Raw genomic sequence first — 16,414 nt, forward strand, 5'->3', positions numbered from 1 at the left:
AGCATCACAGCCCAGAGTCAGGATTTTATTTGGATAGTTACTGTGTAGGCAGTGACTTACAGTACATGGTTAATTAGTTGGCACTGAAATTGTTACCAGTTTTCTAAGTTTTTTTTCACAGCTTTGGAATGAATCATCGGGCAGCAAGCAGGATCTTGCACCATTGACCATGAAGTGAAATCATTGTAGTTCCCTCTTTGTTAGAGCTTGTTCAGAATGTAGCAGCACAGTTACACACAGTTTAGTTTGTGCCCGATTTGTATTTTATAGTATCTGCCTAAATAGTAGATGGACTTTTTTAAAGAGTATTTAATAGTTTGTAAAGTCCCTTATCAGAGTTAGCCTTCAATGTGTATATATAAAGTTGTCTCATGAAGTCTGGAGTGTATTTTCTCATGCCACCATTTAAAGATCATACCACCATATGTGGAGTTGTCTTGAGATCATATTTTTACAAAACTGAGCACTATACTAAGGACTCAAGTTTTGGTGGTTGGAAATCCCTCCTCCAGTGCTCCATTTTTCCTCCCACCCACATTCTCTTTTTAAAAATAAAAAATATATTTCCATCTTCCTGTTTTATTAAACTGGCCTGCTTCATTTAGTCAGGAGGGCATTAAATTAATGACAGAAGGGAAGGGTAAAAAGAGGAAAGATATTGAGTACTCATTTAGCACAAAATCCAGATGTTGAGAAACAAAATTAATCAAGGTGGTAAAGGACATTCTTTAATTGCCTATACACTGATCCCAGGAGCCTGGGTAACAAACAAGAAGAATGGAATTGCTTATTTATGAACATAAATTCAATATAATTGGTATTACTCAAACCTGATGGGATGATTCACATAATTTAGAATGTTAAAATCAATTATAACCTATTTAGGAAAGATAGAATGGGCAAGAGAGTGGGGGAGTGGTACTCAGCAAAAATGGCATTACCTGTTTCCGAGTCACCAGGAACTGAAAGAAAATTATCTTGAATGCTTATGGATCAATGTCCTAACAGGTAAAGAATGAGATTAGATATTAATTGGTATCTGCAACAGATCACCCGATCACACAGGGAAACAGAATGACTGGCTCCTTATGCAGCTATCTGTAATGTGTAGGGGGGAAAAAAGGCTGAGAGACCCTGGGGGACTTCAGTTTGAGTGGAACATGCTGGAGGTCTTGTGCTGCCAGTACTAAAACATCCTTGGAATTTCTAACTACTATAGATGATTTCCTGACACAGAAAATGTTGCATCCACAGGTGGATTCTATATTGGACATCATCTTGACAGAGAGAGAGTGAACTGATCACAGAACTAAAAATTAATGATAGCTTAAGTACAACTGATCATGACTTTATTCTGTTTGTACATAACAAATATTATCAAGTCCAGACCAGTAATAAAAAAAATGGTGACTTAAAAGGGTCAGTTTCACAAAGCTGAAAACAATTATGAGCCAAATCAACTGGGAGAAAGAATTTAATCGGGAAAAATGTGGATGATGATTGGAAATTGCTTAAAAACACTTTACTAAATGTCCAAAAAAAGTTGCAATCCTATAGTTGAGGAAGAAGGCCATATTGGTTAAAAAATTAAAAAAAAATGGTTGAGAGAGAAGTGAAGGTACTATTTAAAAAAGAAAGAAAGAAGATACGTATGTATAACAGATGGAAGAAAGGGGAAGTTGATAGTAATGAGTGTAAATCACAAGCTAGGAAGTATAGAAAATGGACATGGAAAGCAAAGGAACACAAGGAGAAATCTATGACCAGCAGAGTTAAGGACAATAAGAAGTTCAAGTATATTATGAACAAAAAAAAAAAATCCTAACAATGGTATTGGTCCATTACTAGATGGAAATGGTAGAATTACACTGCTCTACAGCCAAAATACTTCTGAAATAAATGTAGTCAAACTTTACTAATTCTGGGTCACTGAGAACGAAAATGATGCTTAAAATTGTTGATTGGTTCTAGTTTTCAAGATATGCTATTGGGTCAGTATATACGACCCTTGACTTGGGAATGGCGGAGGATAAGTGAGTTATAAAGGGAAGGGGTCTCAATTTAAACCAGAAATGACTAAAATACATCTTTGACTGGATCTATGAATAAATCTGACTGGGTTTGGACAGTACTTGATTTTTAGGCAGAACAATGAATGATGCAATCGGAAGCTGGTATTGCGTCATACATGATATGAATTGCATCATGTTATTCCTAGAAGTCGTGGATGATGCAATCATAACGAAGCTTACATCACTCTGCTGAACAAATTGCCCTATATCCGCTCTAGAAATCATAGTGTGTCGTGCTCTCTTATTTGTCAGTGTTTGATTTTGCAAAGGGACACATTTCTGTTTAGCCAAAGTGAGCAGAGATGCCTCGTACTTGTGTGAACAGTGCAGATAACTTCTGCTATGTTTGTGGTGAAGTGACTTTTGCATCACAAAAGCGTAGTATAACCACTATGGTTAAGAAAGCCGATCACCTTTATTTTTGCTGCAAAATTGGAGATCAGGACAAGAGGTGGGCCCCACACATATGCTGCAACACTTGTGCAAGAAATCTTCGCCAGTGGTTGAACAGGAAAAGGAAATCTATGTCTTTTGCAGTGCCAATGATTTGGAGAGAGCCAACAGATCATACCAGCAATTGTTACTTCTGCATGGTTTCTCCAGTTGGGAAAGGTGTGTCAAAGAAGAAAAAGTGGACTGTGCATTATCCAAACAGTCAATCAGCTATACGCCCAGTACCCCACGGAGAAGGACTGCCGGTTCCTGATGCACCAGAATCATTCTCACTTGAGTCAGACGAGGAAGAGGATGAAACTTCTGGTCCTGAACCATCAATGTCACAGGACCCACATTTTCTCCCATCCTCCTCCTCTGAACCACATCTCATTACACAAGGTGAACTGAATGACCTTGTCAGAGATTTGGAACTACCCAAGAGTAAGGCAGAGCTGTTGGGCTCCAGACTACAGCAGTGGAATCTCCTGGCAGGTGATGTTAGGGTTTCCATGTTCCGTGACCGTCAAAAGGATCTTGTCCCATTCTTCTTCATGGAAGGTGATTTTGTAGCCTGCAACAACATGGATGGTGTGATGGCAGCCCTCAACATGGTTCACGATCCAGATGAGTGGAGACTGTTCATTGATTCGTCGAAGACGAGTCTTAAAGCTGTTTTACTGCATAATGGCAATGTTTTGCCATCAATTCCAGTTGGTCATGCAGTCCATATGAAGGAAACCTATGACAACATGAAACAACTTTTGAGGTGCATAAACTATGACCAACATCAGTGGCAGCTTTGTGGCTATCTGAAGGTTGTTGCTCTCTTGCTTGGTCTGCAGACTGGATACACAAAGTACTGCTGTTTTCTCTGTGAATGGGATAGTCGTGCAAGAGATTCCCACTACATCAAGAAAGATTGGCCAATCCGACAGTCATTGGAGCCTGGGAGGAAAAGTGTTCAGCATCCACCACTTGTTGAATCAAGGAAGATTTTGTTAGACCCAGCTTGATGTGCAAGGGTGGTGATGAAGAACTTTGTCAAGGCCATTGACAAAACACAAGGCAGACCACTACAGGTTGTTGGTGGAAAACCTCCTCAAGGCATACAAAAGCCTTGGTTGCAACATGTCACTAAAGATACATTTTTTGCACACTCATCTAGATTTTTTTCCACCAAACTGCAGAGCAGTGAGCGACAAGCATGGTGAGCGATTTCACCAGGACATTGCAACAATGGAGAAACGCTATTAGGGCAAATGGAGCCCATCAATGCTTGCAGACTATTGCTGGACAGTGACAAGAGATGCTCCATTTAATGAATACAAGAGACAAGCCAAGAAGCGCCGAGTAGACATTGAATAGGACTAAACTATGTACATAATAGTTTTTGCCTTTTGTTTCATACTACATTTTATTTATAGAACCCTTTTGCTGATTTTTAAAGTGTTACATAAACAGGACAGGTGAAATATTATCAGGTAAAGCAACCATAAACACATGAAAAGACCTAGGTTTACAATTTGATTAAAACTCTACTATCTACACAATATACGTAGACATAAAATGTAAAAACTTAAATATCTTAGAAACAGTAGCCAATCAGTTGTTTTAATTGTCATATTTGAATTCAGCACATCAAAATACATAATAAATAGCACATTTTATCTCTGAAGCAGATGACTTCTCAAAAATTGTAGACCCATGTTATCAATAATAATGCAGAAAAAACAGAAGTGTTCAATAAATATTTCTGTTCTCTATTTGGGGAAAAACATATGATATAGTCATATCCTATGATAACACTCCTTCCATCCCATTAGTATCACGGGAGGATGTTGAACAGCAGCTACTAAAGTGAGTCAGACCTGCTGATTTTTAAATGTCTAGCTTACACCCAAGAATTTTAAGAGCTGGCTGAGTTGCTTACTGGACTTTTAATGTTAATTTTTGATGAGTCTAAGTTCCAGAAGACTGTAAGGAAGCTAATGTTGGGCCAATATTTTAAAAGGGTAAATGGGAGGACCCTGGTAATTATAGGCCTGTCAATCTGACATCAATCCCAGACATGATAATGCAGCAATTGTTATTGGACTTAATAAAGAATTAAAGGAGGGTAATATAATGCCAATCAACATGGGTTTATGTAAAATAGATCCCATCAAATAACTTAATATCTTTTTTTAATGAGATTACAAGTTTAGTTGATAAGGTAAAGTGTTGATGTAATGCACTTAAACTTCCGTCAGGCGTTTGACTTGGTACTGCATCACATTTTGATTTAAAGAACTAAAATGATATTAAAATTAACATGGCACACTTTAAATGAATTAAAAGCTGGCTAACAGGTCTCAAAATGTAGTTGTAAACCGGGAATCATCATTTTTCTAGTGAGGTTCCACTAGGGTTACCATATTTCTACAAGCAAAAAAGAGGACACTGGTGGGGGGGAAGGAGCCCTACTCTAGCCCCGCCTCTGCCCCACCCCCATCCACTCCCTCCCATTTCCCACCCCCTGATTGCCCCCCTCAGAACCCCCAACCCCCCCGCTCCTTGTCCCCTAACTTCCCCCTCCTGAGAATGGCCTGCGACCCTACCTGTCCCCTGACTGCCCCGACCCTTATCCACACTCCCACCCCATATTCACACCCCTGCCCCCAGACAGACCCCCGGGAACTCCCATGCCCTATCCAACTGCTCCCTGCCCCCGACAGGACCCCCAGAACTCCTGACCCATCCAACCCCCTCTGCTACCTGCCTGCCTCGACCCCTCTCCACACCCCTGCCCCCTGACACCCCCCCCCCCAGAACCCCAGACCCATCTAACCCCCCCGCTCCCTGTCCCTGACTGTCCCAATCCCTCTCCACACCCCTGCCCCTCTGACAGCCCCCCCAGACCCATCTAAGCCCCCGCTCCCTGTCCCTGACTGTCCCAACCCCTCTCCACACCCTTGCCCCCCTGACAGCCCCCCCCCCAAACTCCCGACCCATCCAACCCCTCCTCCCCCCCTGTCCCCTGACCAGGGCCAGCTTTAAAAAGCCCAGGAATCGGGCTATGCTCCGGCCGGGGTGGCTGGGCTTGGGGCCGGGCCGGAGGTGCTCGGCCGGCGCTGCTGGGGCCCGGGTCGGGTCCGCGTCCGGGCCAGGGGTGCTGGGGCCCGAGCCGGGTCGGGTCCGCGTCCGGGCCAGGGGTGCTGGGGCCCGAGCCGGGCCGGAGCCGCTGGGGCAGCCGGGCGCCACTTGGCCAGGGCCGCGTCTCCCCGGAGCTCTCCTCCTTGCGGCCCCCCGTCCCAGCTTACCTGCTGCTGCCTCCCTCTTGCCCCTGCTTCTTTTCACACTTCCCGCGAAGATCTGATTCGCGGGAAGCAGGGGAGGGGGAGGAGCAGGGGGGTGGAGCATTCGGGGGAGGGGGAAGACAGCTGTGGGGCTGGACGGCGTGGTAAGGCTGCAGGGGATGGGGGAAGCCGGGAAGGGGCTTTGGCTGCCCAGTGGCGCTTGGCCGCCGCTTTTCTATCTATAAATAGCCAACCTGGGGGAAATCCAGGACATTTTTAGATTTTTAAAAATCCCCCCCCCCCCCCCCCGACGGCTATTTATAGACCGAAAAGCCAGACCTGTCCGGGGAAATCCGGACATATGGTAGCCCTAGTTCCACAGGAATCTATTCTTGGCCCCATGGTATTTTAACAATTTCACCAGTGATCTGGAAGAAAACATTAAGTCATCACTGATAAAGTTTGCAGATGACACAAAAATTGAGGGAGTGGTAAATAAATGAAGAGAGTAGATCTCTGATACAAAGTGGTCTGGATCACTTGGCAAGCTGGACACAAGCAAACTTTATGTATATTAATATGGTTAAATGTACATATGTAGCTCTAGGAACAGAGAATTAAGGCTGAGGGGATTCTAACCTGGGAAGCAATGACTCTGAAGAAGATTTGGGAGTCTTGGTGGATAATCAGCTGAACATGGCCGCAGCATCACATAGGGAGCTCAAAAGGACTAATGTGATCTTTGGATGCATAAATGGTAATCTTGTGTAGGAGTAGAGTGATTTTTGCCTCTGTATTCGGCACTAGTGCAATCACTGCTGGAATACTATCTACAATTCTAGTGTCCACAATTCAAGAAGGATGTTGATAAACTGGAGAGGGTTCAGAGAAGAGCCACAAGAGTGATTAAAGGATTACAAAAGCAAACCTGCCTTATAGTAAATTCACCTACCAAATTCACGGCCATGAAAAATGTGTCACAGACCGTGAAGTGTGGTCTCCCCCTGGGGATCTGGTCCTTTGTGTGCTTTTACCCTATACTATACCAATTTCATGGGGTAGACCAGAGTTTCTCAAATTGGGGGTCCTGATCCAAAAGGGAGTTGTGTGGGGGGGGGGGGGGGGGGGGGGGGGGGGGAGGGAGAGTCACAAGGTTATTTTAGGGGGATCATGGTATTGCTACCCTTACTTCTGCGCTGCCTTCAGAGCTGGGTGGCTAGAGAGCGGTGGCTGTTGGCTGGGTACCCAGCTCTGAAGGCAACAGCAGCGCAGATGTAAGGGGGGCAATGCCATACCATACTACCTTACTTCTGCATTGCTGCCTTCAGAGCTGAGCAGCTGGAGAGTGGCGGCTGCTGACTGAGGGCACAGCTTTGCAGGCAGCAGCACAGAAGTAAGGGTGGCAATACCATACCATGCCATCCTTACTTCTGTGCTGCTGCTGGCAGCAGCTCTACCTTCAGAGCTGGGCTCCTGGCCAGCAGCAGCTGCTCTCTGGCCACCCAGTTCTGAAGGCAGCACCACCGCCTGCAGCAGTGCAGAAGTAAAGGTAGCAGTACCACAACCCTGCCTATAATAAGTTTGCGGACACCTCCCCCCCCCCAACTCCTTTTTGTGTCAGGACCCCCTACAGTTACAACATGAAATTTCAGATTTAAATAGCTAAAATAATTAAATTTACTATTTTAAAAATACTATGACCATTAAATTGACCAAAATGGACCATGAATTTGGTAGGGCCCTACTTATAATGGTAGACTCAAGGAGCTCAGTCTAGTTAGCTTAACAAAGAGAAGGTTAGGAGTGAGTTGATTACGGTCTATAAATACCTATATGGTCAACAAATATTTAATAATAGGTTTTTCAGTGTAGCAAAGATGTAAGACCATCCAATGGTTGAAAGTCAAAGCTCGACAAATTCTGACCAGAAATAAGCCATACATTTTTAAGTGTGGATCATTTAACATCAGACCAATTTACCAAGGGTCGTGATGGATTCTCAGTCACTGATGATTTTTAGATCAATATTGGATGTTTTTTTAAAGGCTGTGCTCTTGGAAATATTTTGGGGGTAGTTCTACGGCTTGTTATGCAGAAGATCAGACTAACTGATCACAATGGTCCCTTCTGGCCTTGGAATTTATGAATCAATGAATTCTATATTTGTGTTTAAGAAGGGAATACCGTAACATTATATTTCTGTCTATAGTGTCCTGAGAGGTTCTGAGATAGGGGCTCTGCTTTATATCTAATTCCTGCTGTAAATTATAATTCAGATGCTCAATTCCTGGTCATGTTGAGAACTACCTGTATCGAAAGTGATACATTTTTCATCTTACATCAGAATGTCTTAGCTCAAATGTCACTTCAGTTCTTGCTCTAATAATTCTTATCCAGAAAGTAATACTGTATCCCTGACATACCGAGCTCCAGAATTTCCATGTAAAAATCTTATTTACATTCTAATTCAAATGAAAAACTCAACATTGAAGTTCCATAGGCTCTCCAAGTTGTCCTCTGAGCCTGCACATCAAAGCCACTTACTTGAAATATAGCAGTTGAATCAGCTGGTGTTTTCTTCCCAACCTGAGCATTGCTGCATGATAGGTGCCATACACAGCTAGCTGTAGAAAAACAAAGTTGGATAAAATAGCAACAGACTTTGATTATGGAGTTAGTCTGCTCCTGTCTATCTCTTACTGCTAATCTTTCCAAGCAGCACAGTATCTTCAAGAAATGTCCTAAGTACTGTTTGTTTGTCTATAAAGTACATATTTATCACTGAGATGTCTGGGCAGGCCATGAATCTGTTTGCTGTAGAAATGTGGCATATTTGACCAAAGTTCTCTGCATGAAAAGCATGAGTTGGGTGTGTCTGGTTGTGCAACTCGTGCAGGCTGTGCTCCTATCTTCTGAAAAAGTTGCAACAGCTGCACATGGCCTCCTGACCACTAATCTAATTTTTACAGTTCTATCCTATTGGGGCTTACAAAACCACTGCTTTAACCCTTGAAGCTTTTTCAAAAAGCAGCAGAAGGTTTCAGATTCTGTTGGGTGTCTGTTCACCTACACTAACTGCCCTTTAAAAATCTCACTGCTGTGCCTGAATTTTACAGGCAATTACATTTTTGTTGTGGTGAGCCTTTGTATGGTGAAGTTGCTCCTCCCTTACTTCTATTTCTCCCTACTTGTAAGGAGAACTTAAAAGTTGTTTATAAAATGGCCTCTCTTGGCTTCATTTTTCTTTATCCCTTTTTGTCTTTAGAAATCTTGTATGATGCACTGACCCCTTATGTATAGAGGTGCTTTAGAGTTGTTTTAAAAAAAAATACAAGATCAAAGGAAGAGAAGTCAGGACTCTTTCCTAGCACAAATGTCGTAAATAAATGAATCCATCAGACAATCTTCCTTACTAATGCTCAAATTGATGTGGTAATAGTGTCATTCTCAATCTTAATTTACAGTCTTTAACCCAACTCACTTACCATGTACAATTTTGTTTGTAGCATTACATTTTTTATCTTGAGCTGATTTTAATATATATATATATTATATATATATATATATATATATATATATATATATATATATCAATCAGCTCAAGATAAAAGATGTATATATAAAAACAATTGCTAACTTATAAATGTATCTACAGTTATTAAATCCAGGAAGCATGTGTCTGCTCCCTTCAGAGAGAAGTGTACACACCAGTTTACATGATTCAGCTGAGAAAGCATGCTCCATTTAATATAGCATTGAGATGATGGTTTATTAAAAGGAAAATTGTTTATTAACAAAACAGATTTTCATAAGAACATAAGAATGGCCGTACTGGGTCAGACCAAAGGTCCATCTGTCCCAGTATCCAGTCTACTGACAGTGGCCAATGCCAGGTGCCCCAGAGGGAGTGAACCTAACAGGTAATGATCAAGTGATCTCTCTCCTGCCATCCATCTCCAACCTCTGACAAACAGAAGCTAGGGACACCATTCCTTACCCATCCTGGCTAATAGCCATTAATGGACTTCACCGCCATGAATTTATCCAGTTCTCTTTTAAACCCTGTTATAGTCCTGGCCTTCACAATGTCCTCAGGCAAGGAGTTCCACAAGTTGACTGTGTGCTGTGTGAAGAATTTCCTTTTATTTGTTTTAAACCTGCTGCCCATTTCCTAGATTCAAGTGAGTATTGAGTAAGAATAATGGAAGCAAATGGTTACAAAGAGAAGCACGTTATACTTTTTGTTTTAAGAAACTAATCATAACTTTTAACAGGCTAAAACCTTTGTCTAAAATAAGTTTCTCACATGAAGCAACCTCTGAGTCACCAGTCCCAGAGCCATGATCCAACTTTCATTCATGAAAGCAGTGTACTTTTTTCTTCCTCATTGATGGATAACAAATGGATTTTTCTCCCTTCTTATAGTCCACCAATAGTTGAAATATATCAGTGTATCCCCCAGTTATTCCCAGGGGCTTGTGCTTCATTGTGCTGACTCCATGCTGCTTTCTCATCCTCTAAATCTTCCTGTTTACATCAGATGCAAATGAACTCCCATTGTATCAGGCTTATCCTGCATAATTTACATCAGAAATCTAGGAAGACAGGTATATCAATATTCCTTGTCTGGGAAAAACTGGTTTCTGAACCCCGCCTGGTAACAAAGCTTAGTACATACATACATACAACTTCTTGAATAACACCGTACATGCATCTCGCAGTACTTCTGATGATTAGTATGATACAAGCTTTCATTAGATACCTTACATGACATTCTTTATAGATAAATATTATGACAGCAATATGTTAGGTGTAGTGAGGCCTGACAGAAATTGCTGTTATATGACAGTGAGCCCTTTGCCAGTTGGCATTGAGGGCTCCTAAGGTCACAACATGGTCACTTAATGTAGTTTATGGAGACTTGCTATAAAAGGTATTAAACAGAGTTTCAGTCCTTAAAAATGAATTAAAATATTATATGTATTAATCTTTAAAAATGTAAACAGAGAAAAATATTTCAAGTCTTCTGGGCTTTTTTACAATCAAAGCAATATAAATGAGACCTTCATGTTTGGCAAAAATTGTATTTTATTAGTCTTACAAAAACTACTGAACTCTTAAATCTTATATGTTTAGCCCAGTATCTTGTCTTCCGACAGTGGCCAGCACAATATGTTTCAGAGAGAATGAACAGAACAGGGCAATTTCAAGTGATCCTCATCCTCAGTCATCCAGTTCAGCTTCTGGCAGTCAGAGATTTAGGGACACTCAGAGCATGGAGTTGTGTCCCTGACCATCTTAGCCATTTATGGACCTGTCCTCCATTAACTTATCTACCTTTTTTTTTAATCCAGTTATACTTTGGCCTTCACAACATCCCTGGCAACAAATTCCACAGGTTGGCCGTGCGTTGTGTGAAGAAATACTTCCTTTTGCTTGTTTTAAACCTGCTGCCTGTTTATTTAATTGGGTGACATTTATTTAAATGCCCCCACATCTCCCGCAAGTTCTTGTGTTAGGGAAAGGAGTAAATAATGCTTCTCTATTCACATTCTCCACACCATTCATGATTTTTTAGACGTCTGTCATCTCCCATGCCCCCACCTTGTTCATCTCTTTTCTAAGAACACTCCTCGTATGGAAGCTGTTCCATGTCCCTAATCATTTTTGTTGCTCTTTTCTTTACTTTTTCCAGTTCTAATGTCTTTTTTTTTTTTTTTTAAGATGTGGAGATCAGAACTGCATGCAGTATTTAACATGTGGGTGCGCCATGGATTTATAAAGTGGCATTCTGATCTTTTCTGCCTTATATATCCCTTTCTTAATGGTTCCTAACATTATCATCTTTGTTGACTGCTCCTGCACATTGAGCAGATGTTTTTAGAGAACTATTCATGATTTAGAACCCCATCATTTTGTATGTGTAGTTGGGATTATATTTTCCAATGTGTGTTACTTGCACTCATTAATATTGAATTTCATCTGCCCTTGTGTTGCCCAGTCACCCTGTTTTGTTAGCTCCCTTTGAAACTCTTCAAAGTCAGCTCTGGACTTAACTATCTTGGGTAATTTAGTAGCATCTGCAGATTTTGGCACCACTTCATTGTTTATCTGCTTTTCCAGATCATTTATGCATATATTGAACAGCACATGTCCCATTACAGATTCTTGGAGGTAGGATAGTACCGCTAACAGTTTTATTTATTATAATTTTGATGCTGCAGCTACAAACTGAATATGCCACTGCATCTGTTTTAATAAAATTAGATTTGATTTGCAAAATATGCAAAATACTGTATGAAAATATAAAGTACTTAAATGTCACTTGATGATTTGCCAGGGTCATTGCTTTGTTACCTTATAATTTCATCTGGTGAGAAGGGTTTCACCAGCCTTCCATCTTGTCTTGTCTCATCTGCACTGAGAATGCTTGGTCTTACTGTTTAGAGTATTGCTTACGTGGCAGTCTGCAAATTGTGATTGGTGATGCATGCCATGTGTGCTGCACTTGTTAAACTCATAAATGCCTCCACACCTCCCCCAAAAAAACGCCAAACAAAAAAACCAACAGTTAAAGCTGAAACTTAGCAATTTATCCGGGATCAAAGCTTGATTTGTTTGTAATCATACTTTTCATAGTTCTGACACACTTAAGATTGACTGCTAAATATAATGGTATAAGTGTAGATTTTTGCTTTGAGGATTTTCCCCATATAACTACAGCATTATAAATTTACCCTGAATTGCAAGTATTATGCTACAACTTGTTCTATTTTAAGGTGGCTTAGTCCACTTAAATATTTTGAGATGGTACTTTTTAATGTTGTAAATATCTTTCTCTTCTCTTAGGAAGCATCACAAGCGGTTCCACAGAACTCTTTGAAGTTCCTGACACGTGGTAGCCAACATCTGTATTAATAAAAAGTGAAGCTGATTCAAAGCAATTGCAAGAGTATACCACTTGGAAGCCATACTTAATTTAAATAAAAAGTGGTGTTAAAAAAAGAAGTATGTTTCCTGAAAATCAGTTTAATTTTTTAAACTGTCTACTGAACAATCACTGTCAGTTTTACTCGTGTATTAACTAGTTTACAGTTCTGTCTGTTGATCATGTGAAATCTTTGCTGTCGTAACCAATGTTAGATTTAAGAAGCAAAATTAAATGTGTTTTGGTCACCTATTATGGCATGTTGGCTATGAAATATACAAAAAGAATCAGCACTATTATGAATTTTGTTAGGCTGTTTCCTGTGCTTGAAGGGAGTTATCACACAAGTCTTCTCATCTTCAGATGTTCGGGCAATTTCAGTACACTATCAGTAGTCCTGAACAGATAAACCTCAGTATCGGTTACTGCTTTCTACCAGTTACCCTGGAAACTTTACAGTGTTGTCCTTTTTCCCCAGTAGGAAGACTTCAGCCAGTATCTGTCTGGAAACTAATCCTACACATATACTATCCTTTTGTCCTCGTGGAAAAATTTAACTTATACTTTCCTTAAAAAAATAGAGAAAAAGAAAGAAAGAGAGAAATTAATGTTGGGAGGAGGTGGGTTTTCTTTGCTGTTTTCACTCTTAAGTCTTGATCTGGTTTTCCATGGTTTGTGTTTTTTGTAAAAATGTTTTTGAAACCTGTGACAAACCTGCAAACTGTACCAGCCCTTTATTCATTTAAAAAAAATCTGCTTTGGTAGATTTCAGAAACTTTGATATTTAACATTTTTGTATCATGGAAATAAAAATGAAAAATGTATTTCCATAAAATGAAAATAAAAGAAATTTTCTTAGGAACCAGTATGTCTTTATTTTTTACATCATTTATTTGACTTTTCTCTTGTTTTGCCATTCATGTATGGTTAATGGGTATTAAGATAGATGCATTCTTGTTTTGTAAATTTATTTCCAACACATCATTCTAGCAAATGGAGTAACTACCAGGTTTCATGAGATTATATGTATTGTGGAGCCTGACCCCTTCCCACTTAAACACAATAAAGGGAAACCCCTGTGAGGTGAGGGGTGAAGCAAAAACAACTTTCTGCCCTTTACTGTTCCTTTATGATCTATAGCAGCTGCCTCAAATTCTTAAAAGTAATTTTTAAATTTTCCTGCTTGCCTTTTCTTTTGAAATATTAGGTCCTGACATGTGGAAGGCAGCATGTTCATCTGACAATCCAGGAATGGACTAGCATTTATAGGGAAAACTAATGTTCAGTAGTGTGTGGTTTCCTGGCGAGTATTTGCTTCAGGTTGGAGGGCTATCTGTAAGCAAGGACAGGTCTGTCTCCCAAGATCTGTGAGAGTGAGGGATCATCTTTCAGGATAGGTTGTAGATCTTTGATGATGCGCTGGAGAGGTTTTAGTTGGGGGCTGAAGGTGACGGCTAGTGGCGTTCTGTTATTTTCTTTGTTGGGCCTGTCTTTTAGAAAGTGACTTCTCTCTCACAGATCTTGGGAGACAGACCTATCCTCACTTGCAGACAGCCCCCCAACCTGAAGCAAATACTCACCAGCAACCACACACCACTGAACAAAAACACTAACCCAGGAACCTATCCTTGCAACAAAGCCAGATGCCAACTCTGTCCACATATCTATTCAAGTGACATCATCATAGGACCTAATCACATCAGCCACGCCATCAGGGGCACATTCACCTGCACAGCTACCAATGTGATATATGCCGTCATGTGCCAGCAATGCCCCTCTGCCATGTACATTGGCCAAACAGGACAGTCTCCACGCAAAAGAATAAACGGACACAAATCTGACATCAGGAATCATAACATTCAAAAACCAGTAGGAGAACACTTCAACCTCTCTGGCCACTCAATAACAGACCTAAAGGTGGCAATTTTGCAACAGAAAAGCTTCAAAAACAGACTCCAACAAGAAACTGCTGAACTTGAATTAATATGCAAATTAGACACTATCAATTTGGGCTTGAATAGAGATTGGGAATGGCTGAGCCATTACACACATTGAATCTATTTCCCTATGTTAAGTATTCTCACACCTCTTGTCAAACTGTCTGTAATGGGCTATCTTGATTATCACTACAACATTTTTTTCTCTTAATTAATTAGCCTCTTAGAGTTGGTACAACAACTCCCACCTTTTCATGTTCTCTGTATGTGTGGTCCAAGTGTTATATCTCCTCACTATATGTTCCATTCTATGCACCCGATGAAGTGGGCTGTAGCCCACCAAAGCTTATGCTTAAATAAATTCGTTAGTCTCTAAGGTGCCACAGGTACTCCTGTTCTGTTCTTTTTGAGTGAGCTCTGTTGCTATTCGGGATACCTAGGTCTTCTGTACTATGATATCAGGAGTAAAAGTTAGTATGGATCACCAAGCTCCAAGTGCCTTTGGTGGCCTCAAAACAAAGTGAGGCTTCAAATCCCTCCTCAATGAGAGTATGATCATGGTTTGAGTTCTGCAGGAAGAACTACTCATGTTGTGCACCATCTTGTAGAGAGAGTTTCATACGCTGAGGTGTACAACTTAAGCTGCAGTCAGTGTCTGATTTTCATGTCTATATTCTTTAAAAATGTGGTTTTCAAGACGGCAAAGTCCTCAAATGTGAATGGATCAAAGAGAACACAGTTCGAAAAGCTTAGCCTCATGTTTTTACCTTGATGCAAAACAAGTAGTGTAAATATTTAAAAAAGTAATACAGTAGTTTCATATTTTTTTAAACCATAGCAACAGTCTGAATACGGTACATTACAATGGTCAATTTTTCCATTTCTTGTCAACTGTTGGAAATGGGCGACATCCACCTTGATTGCATTGGCCTTGTTAGCACTACAAAAGTAATTAGCTGTTGAGAATAGGCCGCTTCCACCTTAATTGAATTGGCCTCGTTAGCACTGACCCCCAACTTGGTAAGGCAACTCCCATCTTTTCATACATATACTGCTTACTGTATTTTTCACTCCATGGACCTGATGAAATGGGTTTTAGCCAAATGAAGGTTATGCCTAAATAAATGTGTTAGTCTCTAAGGTGCCACAAGGACTCCTCTTTGTATCTAAACCAGTAAAGCAGAATGAAGTCAGTATATAGTTCTTTAATTATACTTTTAAGGGTTCTGGTAGGGATTAACTCTAAACAGTAACATAAGGCAAGAAGTGACCCTCACCAACATAAAAAGTTCCTTACCCTGTGGTATCACAAAGACCTCCTGTGTTATCCTCAAGTGAAGGATATTGTGATTCATTAAATTTGCCTTTATTTTAAGTGAAATCACTCAACCGTAACTTTAGAATGGAGAGGAAACTTCCTATATTGCATCAATTTTGCTAATGTTTCCTAATCTATTTATGTACTACATACAATCCTGATTTTTGGTTCTTTTGTGTGTATGTGGAATGTTACAGACTTAATAATGTGATTAAGTGTTGTCTGTCTTCATAACTGTGGTGTCTAGCACAGTTCCGGGATCCTTGACTAGAGTTTCTAGGTACTACTATACTGCAAATAAATTAAAATGTCTATAAATAAAACATGAAAATGATGATGTGGCATGAACAATTAGTGGTTTTATGTAAAAAGAACGAGGAGTACTTGTGGCACTGTAGAGACTAACAAATTTATTTGAGCATAAGCTTTCGTGGGCTAAAACCCACTTC

The 16,414-nt window shown here is 40.4% G+C and overlaps 1 protein-coding gene across 1 annotated transcript in view; it reads left to right on the forward strand.

The window, feature by feature from the left end:
• Nucleotides 1-13,572, forward strand: part of PARN (poly(A)-specific ribonuclease) — a 151,163-nt gene extending 137,591 nt beyond the window's left edge. Inside the window, exon 24 of the mRNA XM_054041871.1 lies at nucleotides 12,632-13,572. Within this exon, the coding sequence (XP_053897846.1) occupies nucleotides 12,632-12,684 (53 nt within the window). The 3' untranslated portion in view covers nucleotides 12,685-13,572. The remainder of the gene's footprint in view (nucleotides 1-12,631) is intronic.
• The last annotated feature ends 2,842 nt before the right edge of the window (nucleotides 13,573-16,414 follow it).

This window comes from Malaclemys terrapin, chromosome 10, assembly GCF_027887155.1.
Source record: "Malaclemys terrapin pileata isolate rMalTer1 chromosome 10, rMalTer1.hap1, whole genome shotgun sequence".
In the NCBI taxonomy this organism is placed as follows: domain Eukaryota; kingdom Metazoa; phylum Chordata; order Testudines; family Emydidae; genus Malaclemys; species Malaclemys terrapin.